This window comes from Anguilla rostrata, chromosome 12, assembly GCF_018555375.3.
Source record: "Anguilla rostrata isolate EN2019 chromosome 12, ASM1855537v3, whole genome shotgun sequence".
Lineage (NCBI taxonomy): Eukaryota > Metazoa > Chordata > Actinopteri > Anguilliformes > Anguillidae > Anguilla > Anguilla rostrata.
In genome coordinates, this window is record NC_057944.1 from 2,239,445 (window position 1) to 2,259,241 (window position 19,797).

A 19,797-nucleotide genomic window follows, 5' to 3' on the forward strand; every position below is an offset into this window, starting at 1 on the left:
TGTCTGAAAAATGCTAATGTTGGCTCTGAGTGTTTTAGTGAGCGGCGGCTCGCATTGTTGAAGCCGCGGCGGCGGTTTGGAGGGGGATCTTCCCCACCGCATTGCTCTTTTCACTGCTCTCATCCATATTCATCGAGTGGCCCCTTCCAGTCTGCAGCAGTGCCATGAGAGGCACCTGGCACAGCCAATCAGCCCGGCCCGCTCCCGACTGTCATCCGCCCGGCCCCGCCCCCCTCTGTACCCCACCCGCCCCATCCTGTACAATGAGATTTTTTTTTCTTTGACGCAGTGCTTTCAAAAAAAAAGAAGCAGCGCCCCCTTCGTGTTCAAGTAAACACGGCGGATCGATAGGCAGGGAAGATCGCGGTTGCCGTGGCAGTCAATGGCCGCCGGTTACGGACACGGAGGCGGGGCGGCGGTGGAGAGGGGGCCGGGGGAGAAGCGGGGATCGGCGGGGGGCGCGGGGGAAGGGGGCGATGGCGCCCTGCTACCTGTTTTGGAATGCGCGGAGGGTTGCCTGGCTGCGGGAAAGCAGCAATGCCGCAGAATGGAGCTGCCGAAACGCATGGGAGCTTATAAAGGGCCGGGCGGGGGCGGGGGCGGGGGGCTGGGAAGGGACGTGCAGACCCATGTTAACTCGCAGGTCTTATTGGGAACCCATCTGTGTGTCCCATTTACTGAACCCCCCATTTGCAAAAGACATGCGCTCTCGCTTCTTAGATAGGTCCCCCCCGCCCCCCACCCCCCACACCCGTAGCCGCGGTGATCGATTGAGTAACGATCATTCTTATTCCAGTAGGTGCACGCACTGCTTAGCTCAGAGGGAAGAGACAATAAAACACCGATGATGCAATCAATATCATCAAAGCCCTCCTCACGAAGCCGTCCCGCTGCATCCAGCGTCTCCGGAACGCGACGGAGCGCCCCCGACCCCCACCCAAACCACCGCCCGAATGCCAGACCCCCACCCAAACCACCGCATGAATGCCCGACCCCCACCCAAACCGCCACCCGAACACCAGGCCCCCACCCAAATTCCGTGGGGCGAACACCAGACCCCCACCCAAACCGCCGCATGAACGCCAGACCTCCACCCAAACCACCATGCCAAAGCCTGAACCCCACCCAAACCACCACCCAAACCGCCACTCGAACACCAGACCCCCACCCAAACCGCCACCCGAACACCAGACCCCACCCAAACCGCCACCCAAACACCAGACCCCCACCCAAACCGCCACCCGAACACCAGACCCCCACCCAAACCGCCACCCAAACGTCAGACCCCCACCCAAACCACCACCCGAACACCAGACCCCCACCCAAACCGTCACCCGAACACCAGACCCCCACCCAAACCGTCACCCGAACACCAGACCCCCACCCAAACCGCCACCCGAACACCAGACCCCCACCCAAACCGTGGGGCGAACGCCAGACCCCCATCCAAACCGCAACCCAAACAACAGACCCCCACCCAAACCGCCGCATGAACGCCAGACCTCCACCCAAACCACCGCACGGACACCAGACAGGGTCACGGCTAGTCTCTGCCGCTCCACATTCGCAGTCCCCTCACGTCATCCTGCAAGGGCATCGGCGCCCCCTTTTCCCCAAACCTTCCAGCACCCACACCCCTGCCAGGCCTTCCATTAGCAAGATGACCACATTAGCCCTAACTGTGCAAGCTGGGGGCACATACACCAACAGCAATGAAGCTGGGTTTGGTTCCTACTGCTGTAATTCGGTTCCTATTAGCATTCAGGGCCTCTCATTCACTGAGGAAATGGAAGTCTGCTCAGCAAGCCTAAAGGAATCGTGTGTGTATTTCCAACGGAGGTCCACATGGCCCACAATTCCCCGTAATCAGTGGGAAGGAAGGCGAGCTAAAGGTCCACAAAAGGGAGGCTCATTTAAAGTCTGAAGGTCCCTCGTGGCATTTATTAGTATCATAAATGATCTTCACTTCAAGTGTATTGACAGGTCAAAAACATGGAGCTGAAGACTGTCCAACAATATTAACATGTCAGGCTGATGGGAATTAAGTGGAATCAGTGATCAAATATGGCGGCACACTTGCTCTTTGAAGGCTTTCATAACAACCTGAGATAGGATTATTATTATTATTATTATTATTATTATTATTATTGTTTTGTTGTTATTATTATTATAATTAAAGAGTAAATACAAATACATAGTTTTTTCTGTTGTCATGTTTCATATGAGACTCCTTTAGTATGGCTACTTGACAGCAGAAACAATCATCATTAGTGATTTTGCATGAGCCTTGCTTTATTTATGAAGGAGCAGTGCGCCCTTTTATCGTCCAGCAATATGCTGATAAACTCCGCATTTCTTCCAGAAAGGAAATGAGGTCATTATTGAGCACGCTGCATCTCAGGGCCTGATATGTACCCCTGGACTAGCAGTTCACTGATTTAAAAAGAAAGCAAGAGCTTTAAAATCAGTCTCTCTCTCATAAACTCTCTCTCTCTGTGCTGTTAATCAGGCCGGACAGAGAGGGTTAAGGTGTGTGTTCCAATCACAGGAAGGGGCTACAGGATTCCAAGTGAGGAAATGAAGCTCGCTCGCAGGGTTCCTGGCGTGCAGCTGATTGCCAGTGTGGGGCTTGTTGATAAGCGCTTCTGGAAACGCCTGTGTTTGGGGAAACGCGGCTGAACCTGGGGGAGCATGGGCAAAAGCCTCAACACCAACACGCAAAGCCGGACAAGAACGGCAACAACGGCTTTCCCTGACTCTTTTGGGCCTTCCTTTCCCTCGCACAGTAAGCATGGTTTATGTAAGACTGCGTGACGTGTGCTTCTCATACTTCCTCTGGCTGACAACAATCAAGGTGGTGGGGCAAGAGATGTGGAAAATTTTTGGCTTCTTTAAACCTGGTATGAATATTAAACAGGTAATATTGGAAATCAAATTGCTATTTGAAATATACAGGCCTCTTCAGTCCCTTTCCTTGAGGTGTATGGATTTCCTTCAAGCCCTGAATGGAATGAAATAATTTGCTCTTCAATTCAGGTCCATAATTGTTGCATTTTTTCTTCAGACAAAACTAATTTGTGCACATATTCGCATACCTGTGTTCTGTCTGAGTAAAAAGGAGCTGTTGTTTTGATCGTGGCCATTTCATTTGGGGAAACAGATATGTGCACTTAATGCCTCCCATGGGTGCAGAATGAGTTCTGGATGTGTAGGCTAAAGCATCGACGCCTTTGCCAAAGACTGCCAATGGCCGTTTCACTCAATTGTACTAAAATGTTTTCCCATAATTGTCTCACTATTTACAACAATTTTGTGCAAGTGCGCAACAGATTACAACCAATCACAGCAGTAAACAAACCCACACAAAATTACCTGGTAAAGAAAAAAAAAGTCATCCGCAAGAAATGAAAATAGCTCATCCAATATACAATGATATTTCATGTGCGGCGACAAATAAATAACATTTCGTTCTTAACACGCGAAATACGTGTGTTAGTACTGAAACGTGTTCTAATTTTGATCTTATCCATATTCATTTGAAATATCCATATTCTTCCATAGTTTATGGCCGTAAAACATGTTTACCTAGCCTAACAGCTTAATAAAAACATCGTGATGCGGGTCGGTTCCCAATGATTAGTGTAGTCTTAAAAAGAAAAACCCCATAACCCAATATAAATAAGGCTTTGTAAACGTGCATGTTGCCTTTGACTTTAATTTAACAAAACGCTTTAGGGTCACTATAAACCGAATGAGATACCCAACTGACAGCAATGTAGCCCACATATCTCTGCATTTGCACTTACACTTTATTGACTTTAAAAAATTTTTGAAAAGACAGCTGTTATCTCACTTAGTAGTGACTACGCGTATTTCACGTGTACATTTAGTCTAGTGAATTGCACAAAATGAATGGGGCATGTAGCTATGAGATTATCATGCAAGATCACCCATCACGATTGAGTCAATGATGTGAACGCAGACAGATGCCGCGAATAATGTCAGCAATCACGCACGAGCCATGTTTTTGTTGTTTATCGTCGGAAAACCGCGGCGGCTATTATCAAACATTGCGGGGTACGAAGCGGAATTCGAATATATGTAATGAATACACGACGAATAAGACTGACTCTGTTAAAATACTCAACCAGCAAATGTACTGTTCACCGTTTAAGATGAAACTGTTGATAAAAACCCGTCGATTCGTATTATCTGCAGGCGCTACCTCCTTGTTTAGCTTGATTCGGTCTTCACTTCAGGCGATTGCGCGTTGAGATCATGCAGGCAGACATTTTTCTCATCTGATAAGTTACCGTAAAAAGTAATTGTAAAATAATTACAGATAATTAAATGAGGTTTGCAGTTTTCATTCCATTTAAACGCGTCAAGTGTCAATTGTGACTTTTTATGCCGAGATGCACTGGCTGATGTAGCCTACACTAGCTATAGGCTAAAATTCTCGTCGGGTGCCATTTGATTTGCTCATGTTTGTCTCAAGAACCACACACCGAAAAACAGTACTTTCCCTTTACCACGGAACATCTCTTGGACCGAACTGTCGTGCCGGGGCTGCGCATTAACAGGAATTACATAGTCGAGGAATTATTCGTCCCATTTTCTTCTTACCTCCCGTGTTTGTGCGCTTGGTGCTGCTCGCCTCAGTCGGGGTCTCCAGCGGTCTTTTACGGGAATCTGGGGGATCCGACTCCATGTGTGGCTGTTGATTGTGATGGTGAGGATTCGAGAAAATCCCGTTCTGTTGAACTGCCCCGCCGGCCATCATTTTCATAGTAGCTCGGATAAAAACTGTTATCCCTCAATGCAGCACACGAAACAAAGGCTCTTGAATAAGCGGGGCGTTAAAGAATTAGAAATGCGTCTCTGACGTTGCCGTTCTCTTCCGAGAGAGATCTCTTACGCTTTATCCACCCTTCTTCAAAACACCGAAATGATACGCCGTATGTATTTACTGAAGCCTTATTCGAGACAGGCAATGCTTGGTGCTGGATTGAAGAAACGTCACATCTATAAAAATCCCAAATTATTTCTCCCCTCTTCCCCAGTCACTAAACGTGCAGCTTTAGAACGTTTAATCTTTCCCCGATTTCTTCACGCGTATTATATCTTTTCGCGGTATAATTTTCGCTTTTTTACCTTCTTACAGGGCGATGCTTTACGATCACAGTGGAAACACTTAAAACTAGGTAAAGAAAAATAATAAAAATAAAAATATGTGCTGATGCGTGGTCAACAAAGAGGCGAAGTAAATGAAAACGGAAAAAGAACTGAAACAAAAATATTGTTTGCTAGGTGCTCTTCAATTCTCGCATGAAGATTCCTTGCGGGTCGGTGCAAAGGGCTAGGGTGGGTTTTCAGGAAGGTCTGGAAGGGAGAGAATGCAGAGAATGGATAAAAAATGTTGGAAAGAGATGCGATTTTTGGGAACCGCTCAGATGAAGATGCTGCAGTCTTGCGTACAGAGCATCCCTGAACTGACTAACTGGCGGAGCGCAGGGCATCGGGTGACGTCATGGAGATCTGAATACATCCCTGTCAGATGTTGAGAACCGAGCCGCCCCTGCCACATTGCTATTGGACGATGTTGATTTTCTCCGGCGAACGAAGTATAAATTTCGAATGTCACATGACAAAGACAGGGGGTGGCGGGGACAACAACATCCCAGAGCATCGTTGTGGAACGACTCGGAAGATGTAAAAATAGCCAGTGTCTCGGAGCCTTAAATCCGAGCGTCGCACCACGACTCTATCTCATTCAGAGGAACTCCTATCGTGGGGCTTCTGTGAGAAAAAGCTTTGAGCGAAATGGTCTAGCACATGTAATGCACATATGCAATGAGATGAACGTAGACTATGGGGCATGATAATAGTCTAACGTTTTTTGTTGTGACAATTTCATTTACATAATAATAATGATAATGATAATAATAACATTTTATTATTATTAGTAGTAGTAGTAGTAAATTACTACTAATACAGATTAGCAAGACATCAGAAAGTACATAAACACAACATATGATGAAGACACGATGCGCAAGACAAATGCCGTTCCAAACTGCAAAAAAGAAGTCTTAAAGTACCTGTGCCGTATTCAGCCATCTCCGTCTGGAAGAGACCAAATGCAGGGATCGTCTGTGTGCACATATACGCTGCCGCGCACACGCTGCCGCACACTCTCTCCCTGTCCACTCCGAGACAGATGCAGAGCGCCTCTCGTGCTCCTCCAGATTCTCATCAAGGTGACATTGCGTCGACCGTGGCCTACACGCAGGCAGCAATCTCACACAATTCCACGTTGCTGCGAAACACCCGACAGCGTACCGCAGAGTGCGCGCCACACTAAAAAAGTATACGTGCCTGGTTTAACAGACATATACAATTATTTCGTTGGAGCTTCACCTCTGAACAGGAACAATTGCGTAATTACGTGTATTTCAAAAGCGGTTCGCCGAAATACACAGTCACCAACGAGCGTCGAATGGAACTATGTGAATGTGCTGTAAGTGGTAAGAGCTCCACATTGGCCAATAAATCGGATATTTGACGTGATGTATTTTGACTTTTATTTTTGCAGATGTTTCTTAGGTGGAAGTAAAGGTGAACGCGCTCAGCTCTGTCCCACTAAATTGTTCCACTGGTTCTTTGTGCTCCTGGGCGATTGTACTGGAGGGAACTGTCTTGCAGATGTAACGACCGTCTGCTGCGGTGACAGTGGAATAGCCCAGTGTGAGTGCCCCGGCGAAACAACAGCCTTTGTCTACTTATTACTGAGTCGCTGCGGGGAGGGGGGGGGGGGGGTGTGTACAGCCTGGAGCAACGAGATGAACTCAAGCAGGCTGAATCTTCGATACTGCTGCAAAGCCACCAACAGACAGCAGTGGGAAAACCGCTGCGTTTCGATGCAATAAGCTGCTCTTCCCTGATATGCACAATATTAATTTAAATGTCACACCTGTGTGTAGCCTATAATTATGGGTTTAGGGGTTTAGTAAGTTGGCATATACGATCGCAATCGCATTTCCTCTTCAAACAAGCGTCTCGATACAGGCGATGTCGCATTTAAAATTATCCTTTTTTTGAACAGATGGTTCTGTGTACACTCCTCGATTCTTAAATGATGTGTTTATGAGCTGCGTTTAGAACGTGACCCCTGTCTGCGGTGGAAGTGAAAGGGGCAAAGATGTGATGATCCCCAATAGCAAAGACTTTCCATTTCTTTCCTCTATTGTTTGGAGACGAGTCCCCATCTGCCCCCTCTTCAATGTCGGTGTGGGGAGGACCATTGTTCCCGGCGCTCTTACAAAGTGAAAGGAGAATTTACGCGGATTGCGCAACATCTGGTGCACTCATCCCTACTTATTCAAGTGCTGTTATTGATTTTACGTTACTGGGTGAGTGGCGTGGACAAGTCTTGAATAAAAATTAGATACGGCGAACAGTTTTAATTACAGAATAATGAGTAAGGTGATTTTAAAATGCTTATGCAAATATCTGAAGTAGGCCTGTATCTCGAACGTAAAATAGATTTAGAGTAGGCTAATAACTATATACGGCTTCTTATTAAACCTTGCAAAATAGAATAGGGTAGGCTACGCATTCATTTAATCTGTAAATAAGGTTTGAAAATATTATTAGCATATCACATGTACATTACATTTAGAAATTTAGCAGACGCTCTTATCCAATTTATTATTTGAGCTCCATCGACGGCCGTCTGTGCTGCCTGGCTGTCTGCGCGCAGAAATTCGTTCTTCGCATGACCACAACGCCCGTTCAACCGGACTTGGTCCATGGTGGACCCAACGGTGTCAAGAGATTAGAGGACAAACAACGAACTGCGTCTTGAGTAGCCTACAACACAGTCATCATCGTCCTCCTGCTCTGCGTCATCTACTTCAACGCAGAATTATGGTCTTGGAGACAAACGCTGTGAGTTTACTGGCTTCCCATCTAAATCTCCAGATTCAACAAATAAATTAGGCTACGCTTTGTTTGCACCATTCAGGTAAGGTTTGTGGTGTGGTTTGTGGGCACACCCGCAAGCTCCACATTTATTCCATCAACATTAAGACACAGATCAAAGGTGTATTAGCCTAAATACATTCTTTTAGTAACACTTTTTAAACAAATTCAAGCAATGGTAAACCTATTAAGGTATAATATAAGCAATTTTAATTAGGCCACCTCTTTCCCTATTACGTTGTAAAAATAAATAAATAAAAATTAGGAAAAACTAAGCAATACTGCCATCTTGCGATTCAAACATAAAAACGAATTTCCCCAACTGAAAAGGTTCAAAGGGAATATTAAATGCCTTTCTCTGTTTTATTATTCATTGAATCTGGTAAAGTAGACTGTATTTTCGTTTTCTGTTCTGTTTCTTAATTTTTTAAAAACAAATCGCTGTATTTATTTCATGTCCGATTTATTGACAGTAACAGCAAAGCATAGTTTAGAAAATGAATTCGCTTTAGGGTATTTCTGAGAAAACATGCTTAGAAAAAGAAGATGATAGATAGATATATGAAATTGGATCAATAATAAAATAAATCACAGCGCATCAATTCTATGCCCAGCCGTTTCCATGGGAATGTGCGTTACCATGGTTACGGTTGGAGGTACACTGATGTGACTGGAATAGCGAGTGGTTTTAAGCCTAGGTGAGCATCGGATACGTGATACGTGTTCATTTACTATAAAGCAGCTGTGTTTGGAAATGTGTTAAGGCGTTTGACAAGTAGCATGCTACCAGCTGCAACACGACAGTCAGTTTGAAGCAGACATGAACAATGGGCTTGAATGGCTGGTTTTGAAGATAGCCTATAGCCTACTCTTTAAAACTAAGTTAAGTAGTGTAACTCGTATCATGCATGACTCATTAAGTAGAAGCCAGCTGTACTCAACAGGTTGGAGAGGATAGCGTAAAACCTCCAGCTTAGCGTATGCTAGGCCAATTTCGGATAGTTTAAACATATATCTAACTTATTAACGTATTATATATGACTGTAAAAACCGTACGGTTGCGTTAGGTAGCTGAGCTAACTTAAACAAACAGCACGTCCTGTCTGTGTAATTAACATGTTGGCCTGGCTAGTTGAAAATAACACGTAGCCTACTATTCGTATGACCTAGTTAGCTAGCCAAGAGCAAAGATACAAAATTGTACAGTTTGCCATTACATTAGTGTCTGGCACCCAAAGCCCTACAGGACACGGTAGGTAAAGCGCACAGTTCACTCCCTGACTCTGAGCCCGTCAAGTACATATTTGTGTACAGCTCAGACATGCAAGGAATGTTTCCTGCGTTTGCGCAATAGAACAGCAACGCGGGGGAGGAGCAGGAGGAAGTGGTGATGTTACTGCGTGATGTGGAGCATTGTGGGTAATGAAGTTCATCTTTTCGAAAGTGATCATTCCGAGTTAGGTTAAAGAAAAAGTACACGTTACTAATCAATGCGATAGCAGGGTGTCATATTTATTTACAACGGGGATGCAATTATATATATATATTATATACACGTGCGTATTGAAAATACACGCGTGCTACATGCTTAAATACATTTGTCTTAATGTTTAGGCTAACTACATAGCTAGTTGCGTAACGCTATGGTACCAGTGGAATTTACGTTTATTTGATTATATGTCAGCTTCGTGCACATGTCCAAATATCAATTTAAGCAATTCATTTGAGTTGTTAGGTGAAAGCAGTGAGCAAGTCAGAACGACTACTTCGTTAGCTTGCGCTGTGCGCCAATGTTGTTTGCTATAGTTTAGTAAAGTTTATAATGTATACCTGATGGTAACCGAAAACCATTCCACTGTTCAGATGCATATATTTAATAAAAACTATCTTAGAGTCGCTTTATCTGTAAATTGCGAATATATGCCCAATTTACCCTTTCGACATTCCCTTTTAGCTCAGACAGTCGCTCACAAAAGACTACAGGTTCCAGGATGCAAAGCTGCGGAGTTGTGTAAGTTTCCAGCGTCTTCTAAGAGAAACACTTCCACTCTGTCAGAGGCTCAGCCAGCCGAAGACGAAAACAAAACTTTAGAAAAAGGAAATAATCACCAAAACCGACAAATAGTTATTCGGTGAAAAGGCGTAAGTAGGCGCCGAACGTTCGGGACCAATTGGACACGGGCTGGAAACGGGAAATCGGCAATAAGGGAGATTTAATAAAGCGAGTGAGAGGGCCTGTTAAAATGTCCTCTGCTTCGCAGGCATCCTCCAGGCGGCAATGGTGCTACCTTTGCGATTTGCCCAAGATGCCGTGGGCCATGATCTGGGATTTTAGCGAAGCCGTGTGTCGCGGCTGCGTTAACTACGAAGGGGCTGACAGAATCGAGTTCCTTATCGAGACCGCCAGGCAGCTGAAGAGAACACACGTGATGCAGGATGGCAGGTCTCCCGGCCCCCAGCCAGGGAAGCATGGCCCAGGTGGAAAAGATGGGTTGATGGAGGGAGGGCGGCAGCCCAGCGAGCGCTTTGAGAGGGGAAGGGTGGAATACGGGGTACCTGCGCGCCTCCCTAACGGCATCCCCAGGCCGGAGGATGGGGGCCCACCAGAAGTTAGCAGGCAAAGCCCCAACGCTAGACGGGCTATGGTGGGGGCCATACCCCCAAACCTAATGGCACAGGGGTTGGTGGGCCCCCCCCACAGCCTGTTGGCCGCCGTGCCCGCCATGAACTCCAGGGCCGCCGCAACGCCCCTGACCATCAGCGGGCCCATCCTGAGCGAGCTGAGCAAGCGGCAGGCCATGGGCATGGGCATGGGCGTGGCCTCCTTCATGAGCCCCGACTTTGAGAAGGAGCTGAAGGAGAAGCAGAGGAACGCAGAGGCCCTGGCCGAGCTGTCGGAGAGCGTGCGCAACCGCGCCGACGACTGGGCCGGCCGGCCCAAGGCCGTGCGCGACTCCCTGCTGGCGCTCTCCAGCTGCACCCCCTTCAACGTCCGCTTCAAGAAGGACCACGCACTGGTGGGCCGCGTCTTCGCCTTCGACGCCAAGCCCGGGCTGGAGTTCGAGCTGAAGATCTTCGCCGAGTACCCCTGCGGCTCGGGGAACGTGTTCTCCAGCGTGCTGGGCCTGGTCAAGCAGATGTTCCACGACTGCCAGAAGGACACGGGCAAGGCCATCAACTCGGGCTTCAAGTACGTGGAGTACGAGAAGCGGCACGGCACGGGCGACTGGCGGCTCCTCTCCGAGCTGCTGGGCGACGGGGTGCGGGCCTTCAAAGATGCCCCGGGGGCCGACGCCCTGCCGCAGCCCTACCTGGATGCCAGCTGCTCCATGCTGCCCACCGCCCTGTGCAACATGGGCCGGGTGGCCCCGCCCCGGCCACGCCGGCGCAGGACGTCCCCCGACCCGGAGAGCAGCGACAAGCTGCTGGTGGAGGAGCAGCTGCGGCACTGGGCCCCCGGGGGGTACCCGGGCATGGTGGCGCACCTGCCCGCCCCGTCCCTGCCCGGCGCCGGCCAGCCCCCGCCCCTGCAGGAGGGCGCGGCCGCGCACGCCGACCCCTCCCCCATCTCGGCGCTCATGAGCGTGGCCGACAACCTAGGCGGGGCGGGGCAGTCGCCGAAGGACGCCGCCGCCGCCGCGCGCGACGCGCCGTCCCCAGGGCATCTCCGTCCTTCGGGGCGGCAGAGCGGGGGCACCCCGCCCGCCACCTCCCCCGCCGGGCAGCCGCGGCGGCTGGCCTCGCGGAACGGGGAGCCCCACGGGGGCGGGGGCGGGAGCAGTTCGGCGGCGGGCATCGGTCTGGCCGCGCTCCCCCTGGTGGCCGCCGGCGACCAGGGCGCGGTGGCGGGCGGGGAGGCCTCGGGGGGTGCGGGCGGCGCCCCGCTCTGCTGCACCATCTGCCACGAGCGGCTGGAGGACACCCACTTCGTCCAGTGCCCCTCCGTGCCCGGCCACAAGTTCTGCTTCCCCTGCACGCGGGACTTCATTCGCGGCCAGGGCCCTGGCAACGAGGTGTACTGCCCCAGCGGCGAGAAGTGCCCCCTGGTGGGCTCCAGCATGCCCTGGGCCTTCATGCAGGGAGAGATCTCCACCATCCTGGCCGGGGACGTCAAGGTGAAGAAAGAGCGTGACCCCTAACTGCGACGGGTAAGCAGCTGATACCAGTGTTCTCGTGTCATTTAACTAAGACTAGCCCACCCTCCTCCTTCACATTTTCACTGTGCACATCATGTAAAATCCATGTTTGCTTTTCCTGTGTAATACTAGTTGCTCACCTCTTTTTTTTAATGCCTTTACAATACCTGCAGAACTGCTCGCACATCCAACATTCTATACATAGCTATACATTCTTGGAATTGTAGTGTAGATTCATTTATTTGAGGTATTTTATTTCACAAATGTTAGTATTTCTGCCCAATCCCTGGTTACTATTAGTAGCTAGAGGCGACAGCAGCCTTTGAAGTGTCACTTTAGTGTCTTATTGTTCAGATTTATAAATAATCTGAACGGTAAATAGTTGTTACAATCATTCACAAAACAGATAATTGCTGTGGTGGATGTAGGCTAGGTATGGCCATATTTTAAAGGTTCTACTTCATGATTGTTTTCTATGCTTAGGTTTACACAATCACATCAGCATTAGTACAGACCACCTGTTTTATTTGAAACAATGTCCTGTAAATTCAGTTTTGACTACTGGGATCATAGTAGAGGAACCGTATTCCTTTAGAAAAAGGAAAGTTGGGAGCAGCGTGTTTCTGGTCAGTGCTCAGAGTCCAGCACACAACTGCCTGTTTCATAACACCAGATTTGCTCTTTGTTCTCAGCTGAGGGATGTTTTTTTTTTCAAAGGCCTATCTGCGCAGTCGGTGTGATGGAACGCGTGGTCGCGGTTTTACAAATGATTAACGAGCGAAGGAAGCAGGGAGGGTGTTCAGCGCCGCGGCAAACCGGCATGGCTGCGCATTCACTTTTCAGCACACTATTTAAACCCGCACTTACGTCAGGAATCCTGTACCTGCCCAAATGTTCTCATTTATACAAGAATGACTGCTTTTATTCGTTTAAGAGCCGAGTAACTATCTGTGTCTGCGTTCTAAGCGAGAGGAGAAGAGTGTGTTTTAACAGAGTAAGAGTCTGTGTGAATGTGAGTTTGCCGTTGGGCTAGGCCGAAAAGGGGCTAGTGCAGGTTAGCGCATCTTTTTCAAGGGGTGAAGAGGCCCCCAGTTACCCAACGGTGTGTCTGCAGATAAGGCATCGCTAGCGTCCGTAACTGTGACCTGATGTTTGTTCTGTCTGCTGTGCTACTGTTTCCTGTACAGGGGACCCCGGAGCACGTGGAACATGATGCCCCCCCCCCCATTCCTCAACGATGAGAAAGCACTGTTCGTATGATGCGAATCTTGGAGGCTGTCTGCTTCTGCCTCTTACAGAAGAGAGTTGGGGGGAGAGGGGAACCATAGATCACCAGAGCCATAGATTGAGGGGGGGACCTCAGCCAGCCCCCCCTCGCCTTTTTGTAATCCCATCCTGCACCCCCCCCACCCCCCCTTATTGGAAGAGGACACCTCATCCCCACTGTCTCCTGTCTTTTCTCTCCTGCTTTCTGGTTCTTTTTAGAATCGCACCAATTGAATTTTTGAGCAGACTAAAGTGATGCCCTGTGTGCAGGAGGCATGGACAGACTCGAGCATCGCCAGTGCTGTCTGTCTTTCTGCAGCAAGGGCTCCGCGTCCCCTGTGGGGCTCTGCGGGAGTCAGGCGATCACCCGTCTCCCATGGTTCACCCCATTGGTCCTTCTCACTATGAAGCAACAGCGAAGGTACACCACACCGATGGTCAGAGAAACGAGTGGACCTTTCTGCGAGTACTTTAAAAAGTCTTCACCTCGCCTAGTATCCCAAGCATGTGTGATATAAATCCCTCTTTATATTTTATACCGTACATACATACAAATGTAATTATTGTTTTTCTTTCAAGGGTTATAGATGTGCAATCTCTAGTTTTGATACAATACTGCTTTATGTACCACTAAGTATAAAAGTGAATAGTAAACCAAAGATAGCTATATGCTTAAATGGGCAAAATATGTAATACATAATCTGTATTTTTGTGGCATTTGGCTTTTTATGTCTTCGAGTAATAGGGAAGTAATTTTGTTGAATATGGTGTATGTCTGGAGCTTGGATTGGAAGCTTTCAGGGAAGACAGTTGTTCACAAAAGAATGTAAACAGCCAAGCAACTCGGTGTGTTTGTACTGTTATCCCTAGAGTAGGTCTCGTAAATCATTACCATTGAAACAAAATGGAGGCTACTTCATTGTAAAATTGTGAAAAGATGATAGTGGGCAGGCTGTATGGTTCTGTGCATTTTACCTGGACAGGCATAGCCTATCTGGGGGCATGTGGCACCTTTTTTTAATACACACTTGTCCTTGGGGGAGTTGAGAAGGTCCCTTGCAACTTGCTTATCTAACCTGGTTACAATCCTGAATTGTACTTTGAACATAAATGATGTTTTGGACTAGCGTTATAGCACCTGTTTGTTCCTTTGTCATTTCGTTTACTGAAATTGAATATGTACTATACACACACGCCGTTCTCTTCGGGACAGTAGGCGTTGCTTCACTGCAGGTTACATGGATGAAAAGATTAGAATGTTTGGGCGCGCTAGGGGAACCTGTTGGTGGCATCCGGGTTGCAACAGGAAGCGAACAGTTGGCCAGTTCGTGGGAAGCCACGGTGCAGGAAACGGATTGTGTTTCATGCGCTCTGGTCTGTCGTTCAGGCGAGGCGGAATTCGCCCGAGGGTGTCTGAGGTTCAAGAACTCTCTGCTTTTTTCGTGAGCTGCGCTATAGTCTAAGGGAGCGGGGAGGTTTTTAACGACGCCCTCGCGGGAGATTTTGGTCTGCGATTAGTTGATGTTTCGTGTTGCTACATGCCCCGCTATTGAAAGCCAAAGACGAGTATGCTACAGTTACTATTGTCTGTTTAGGTGGTTGAAACCGTAAAAGCACTTCCTCTGGCCCCGAAAATGTCCAATGCCCATATATGAAATTCACAGGCTGTTATAGCGATTTATTCACACCAACATGAAGAATGGCCCTCTCGCGTTTAGCTTCATTCTTTTTTTTCTTTTTCTGCAGGCGATAACATGAACAAAAACATTTGAGCAGTGTCGTACGTGTGCTGCCGAAACTTCGTTTTAGAAATAAGTCCGCATTGAGCTTGTCAGTATGGAATCGTCATGATTAATACGAGAAAAGGGAAGTCGAACATGCTACATCCTGTTCGTCTGAAATAATAGTTTTCTTATTATTTAAATTTTTATTTTTTGTTGCTTTGTGAAAAGAAACTAGCCCTCCAGGGATATACGCTGACAGACTATAATCTTGGAGCCATAGTCTTCAGGCTTTATGGTAGTTTACTGTAGTATGACTGAAATTGTAATGTATTGCAGCTATTTCAGTATCTCTTATTTCCAGAAGTGTGCGTCACTAGGAGTACTGTAGTGTTTAAAAAAAAAACTGCATACAGTATATTATGAAATACCGATGCATTAAATATTATATAAAGCCATATCAATGATAGCCTATTTATTGTGACCTATTTTGACATATTAAAATAAGTCCCCCCCCCCCCCCCATATTTGAACAGAAACCAGTTTGAGGCTGATCCTCTTGCATTGTGTTTCAGTAGTCTGCAGTATTTCTTATGCCTGTCCATGCGCAGTTTTACTTTAGTTTGGCAGCTGTCATCAGATGGAGGATGTTTAAAACGCTACCGTCATGTGGCTCGCTAACAAAATCAAGCTTTTCCTATGTGTGGAATTGGCTTAGTGTCTGCTTCAAAATTCACATTATTCGGTTTCACATGTGCATGCGGGACACACTCGTTTCCCTGTAACCTCTCCCTTTCCCCGGAATATCTGATGACTGGACACGGAAGAACGAAGCTTCGTGAACTCGCGGAAACCGGTGTTGACCGAGTGTTGTCAGTGCCTTGCTTATCTGAACCAAACGTAGTGCTTTCCTGTGAATAGCCGGGTGTTTGGATTTGACCATAAAAGTCGGTGATTGATAGCACATGATCACGGCAATAATAATGCGGTTCCGTGACGTCACTGCGCTTACTCTTTAGGCGGTGGTGGCCTGGGCTCCTCCCCCTAACAGGTCTGCGCATTGCACAGTGCTTATTGGCCAGCCTTCATTCATAAAATTGGTCATCTATACTGCCCGAGGGGTGCTGGATATTAGTAACCCGCCCCCCCCCCCCCATATATTTTTTGGTCAAGGCTCACCATTTTGATTGGTTGTGACAAAAAAATGTGTCTTCTGTCCTCCGTTCAATTTGAGCTGGCATCCCCAAGGTTTTTGCAACAATGATAAATTAGTATTTTTGACCACTTTTAAACCCACAGAACCAATCCTGTGAAGCAGAAGAAGCACTTCACTGTGAAGCCTGTCGTTTCTGATGGGCAGCGTACAGCATGAAGCAGAGGTGTGATTTCGGTCTCGCTTCGGTCTGCTCTGGACAACGCTGATATAATTATTGTAGCGCTGTGAAAGCAAGGCACTTTCCCCTTTCCCTTTTTATAAAAACCTGTAAACGCTCATGCAGTTCCTTAATTTCTAAAATGAGATTTGTGAGAGTGCCCGTTGATGTGTTTCCATCAGTAAAGCGCAGCTCTGTGGAGTGTAAGCTAAAGGTAAAAATGCTGTGTTCCATTCCAGCTTCTCTCAGGATGACGATAAGGTCACCCGTTTTTGTTAGATGTTAGTGAAATGTTGCTCGTTAAAACGACAGTTCCTGTCCGTTGACGAGCAGCGCGTCCTTTCGTGGGTATGAAGTGAAATGCTGCTTTCGTTACTGGCATGTCCTCGGGAATCGGATTTCACACTCATTCTGAGTGCAGCCGTCGGCTGGGCTGCTGCCACTGGACGGCAGGCTGGCTGTGTCTTCTCATCCTAAGCCTGGATCCGTATGCTCTTCATCCTTAAAGCGCTTTGCAGTCACTCATGAGGCCCAGTGTCTCTTCCACCCAGCGCACCTCAGTCCCTGTGAGATTTCAGAGTGGGGACCTGTGTCTGTAGCGCCTGTGCATTTCTGGGACAGGGGGCTGTGCTTTTCTGGGACAGGGGGCTGTGTCTGTAGAGCCTGTGCATTTCTGGGACAGGGGGCTGTGTCTGTAGAGCCTGTGCTTTTCTGGGACAGGGGGCTGTGCTTTTCTGGGACAGGGGCCTGTGCTTTTCTGGGACAGGGGGCTGTGTCTGTAGAGCCTGTGCTTTTCTGGGACAGGGGGCTGTGCTTTTCTGGGACAGGGGCCTGTGCTTTTCTGGGACAGGGGGCTGTGTCTGTAGAGCCTGTGCATTTCTGGGACAGGGGCCTGTGCTTTTCTGGGACAGGGGGCTGTGTCTGTAGAGCCTGTGCATTTCTGGGACAGGGGCCTGTGCTTTTCTGGGACAGGGGGTTGCTGTGGTAACTGAAGCCCCCGGTGCTTTAATGTTCCCTTGTGTTTTACTAACATCAGAGGGAGCGTTTTGTTTTTTGTTTTTCATTCTTCAAGTCCAAAGATATGGGCTCAGAAGTATTGATTTAAAAAAATATGTCTGATACAGAATGACAGCCTCTTACTTAGATACCTCTGTCTCTTGACCCAAGGCTATGCCAGGGATCATAAGGTAAAGATGGCATGTTTGTGTTGTCACTTTGTGAGGAGCTTCACTGATCACAGAGTTTGTTGTTGGGAAGAAACCAAACAACCCTGATGGTGATTGTTGGATACTTTCTGGCTATAGCTTACTTTCAGAAAGGGATTCCTTTATTGCTGAAGGGACTATAGCTACAAAGTATCCACCAATTAGCGGTGGCTTTGCTCATACTTGTTATTACCAACATGCTCCTTGATTGGTGGAGAGGAAAGCAATGATTATAAGGGGAAAGCAATGATGCCGCTGTCTTTCCCCTGTGTTATTATCCATGCACAAGGGGCAGTGTGGCCTTGTTCCTGGAAAGACCCGGTTGTGTTGTTTTTCCTCTAAATCAGGCCTGGAACGCATTTAACACCGAGGTCACATGTCTGATCCGGGCGGGCCAAAAGCCAGTACGTTTCAGATGAGGGAAGTTCAGGTGACTCCGAGCTGCCGGCCGGACCAGTGTGCGCACTCCTTAGCACAAACCGTTAGCCGCAGCCCTCGCCACACGCTGATGCTGGAGCTGAATGTTTATTGACGATCAGGACAATCCCCCCTCTCTTCTCTAATTGCACTGAACACTCATCAATTTCTGTCATGAAGTGCCTTTTCATGGTTTTTACTGTCTAAAAGCACTTTACAAAGATTTAAGTGGTGGCTGAAGCATGTTTGTACAGTACGGACTTTCGTCGAATGAGTGGAACTGCGTAATTGGCTACAAACAAGTATTCTACATAATTCAAAAAAATTATTTTTTTTCATGGAGTTGTTTGGCCCCCTACCGATGTTGATGTCATTGCCTTCTGTTCAGTCTTTCGCCCTTCCTGATTATCTTTTAACAGTCCAAGGTTAAACTGTTCACTCTCTCCTCTTTTTTTCTAAGTGTATCCAGTGTGCAAAATAAAACTGTTTCCTCCATGCGTTGGTTCTGCAGCAGTTAATTTCACTGTTCAGCATGGATGTTCTCTATGGATTAACTGCTGAGTAGCAGTCTCTGAGATTGTTCTGTATTGCCGGTGTCATGTTATATTGTGTTTTTTTTTAGCCACCTTCCCGTGTTTATAGTATAAACCACTTTCTTACATGAATGGAAACCATTAAACCTACAAATAAAAAGTTGAATGGCATTGCTCATATGCAGTGGTTTGGTCTGTAAATGTTGACCTTTTAAGCCCTTGATTTTATTTTATTTTTCATTAAAAAAAAATTTTTTTGTGATCATCTTGAAATGCTTGATGCCTGCATTTCATCATATAAATGATTCAATTTAGAGACTGAAGCTGTGTTATTGTTTGGGTTTGGATTGAAAGAGCAAATTGCAGAATAGATACTGTGGACATGGACTGGTGGTCCACAGCGTCTGATGCAGAGCCGCCGCTGCAGAGTCTGAGGAGTGGGATTGGGGAAGACTTTGTGTGTGACATGGGTAAGTGCAGAAGACCCGCCCTATAGTTCACGCACTCTAAAATACGTGGACAGTGCAGCTTCTCTTTCACCGAATCAAAGCAGCCTGGTGAAAATGTCCCCGGCATGCCTGGGGAAGGCGTGGGCTTTAATGGAGTTAAAGTATGTTTACTGATAAATAACCCATGATGCTGTGCGCCAAGCCAAAAATCTGAAAAGGTTCAAGAATCTCCTGACCAGGTAAACACAATGAAAACAATGATTCACCAAAGGACAGATGTGACTGAAAAAGAAATTAATTTTCAAGAAAAGTTGAAGTGGACATCAAGTATTTATTTTCAGTTAAATGCGAAGGAATTTGCATTCAATGTCTGACCCATAGACGTCAGCGTATGCTGGTATCTGTGGTCTCTCAGGTTATTTGCTACTGCTGAGCTCACCAGTGCATTCCTGCTTCTTAGCAATTTTTGCTCTCAATGAGACAAATGAGTTGTAACAAAAATCAGCTTTTCAGAAACTGATGTTTTGGTTTTTTTTTTAAATTTTGATCAACCAGCATACAACCTTAAAGTTAGTAGTATTATCAGTGGTTGATCAAAGAACATTGATACAACATATGCAGAAAAAAGTCTATGCTAGGTTTGCTATATCATCATTTTTAACATGTGTTGTGATTTCTTCTGTGAAAACGCTGTTCTATATATTTGAAATGGAGAAT

At 47.1% G+C, this 19,797-nt stretch overlaps 2 protein-coding genes across 3 annotated transcripts in view; one reads left to right on the plus strand and one right to left on the minus strand.

Annotated features, from left to right (window-relative positions):
- Positions 1–5,565, minus strand: part of nova2 (NOVA alternative splicing regulator 2) — a 59,724-nt gene extending 54,159 nt beyond the window's left edge. Inside the window, exon 1 of one of the 2 annotated variants that reach the window (XM_064301213.1) lies at positions 4,627–5,565. In XM_064301213.1, the coding sequence (XP_064157283.1) occupies positions 4,627–4,789 (163 nt within the window). In that variant the 5' untranslated portion in view covers positions 4,790–5,565. Of the gene's footprint in view, positions 149–4,626 lie in introns of those variants that run through there. The other variant, XM_064301214.1, reaches the window with a different exon arrangement.
- A 3,533-nt stretch (positions 5,566–9,098) lies between these two features.
- irf2bp1 (interferon regulatory factor 2 binding protein 1) lies at positions 9,099–18,811 on the plus strand. The gene is made up of 2 exons (XM_064303507.1): positions 9,099–12,128; positions 13,304–18,811. Exon 1 carries the CDS (start codon positions 10,224–10,226, stop codon positions 12,117–12,119), a length of 1,896 nt encoding a protein of 631 aa, XP_064159577.1. The 5' UTR covers positions 9,099–10,223; the 3' UTR covers positions 12,120–12,128; positions 13,304–18,811.
- The last annotated feature ends 986 nt before the right edge of the window (positions 18,812–19,797 follow it).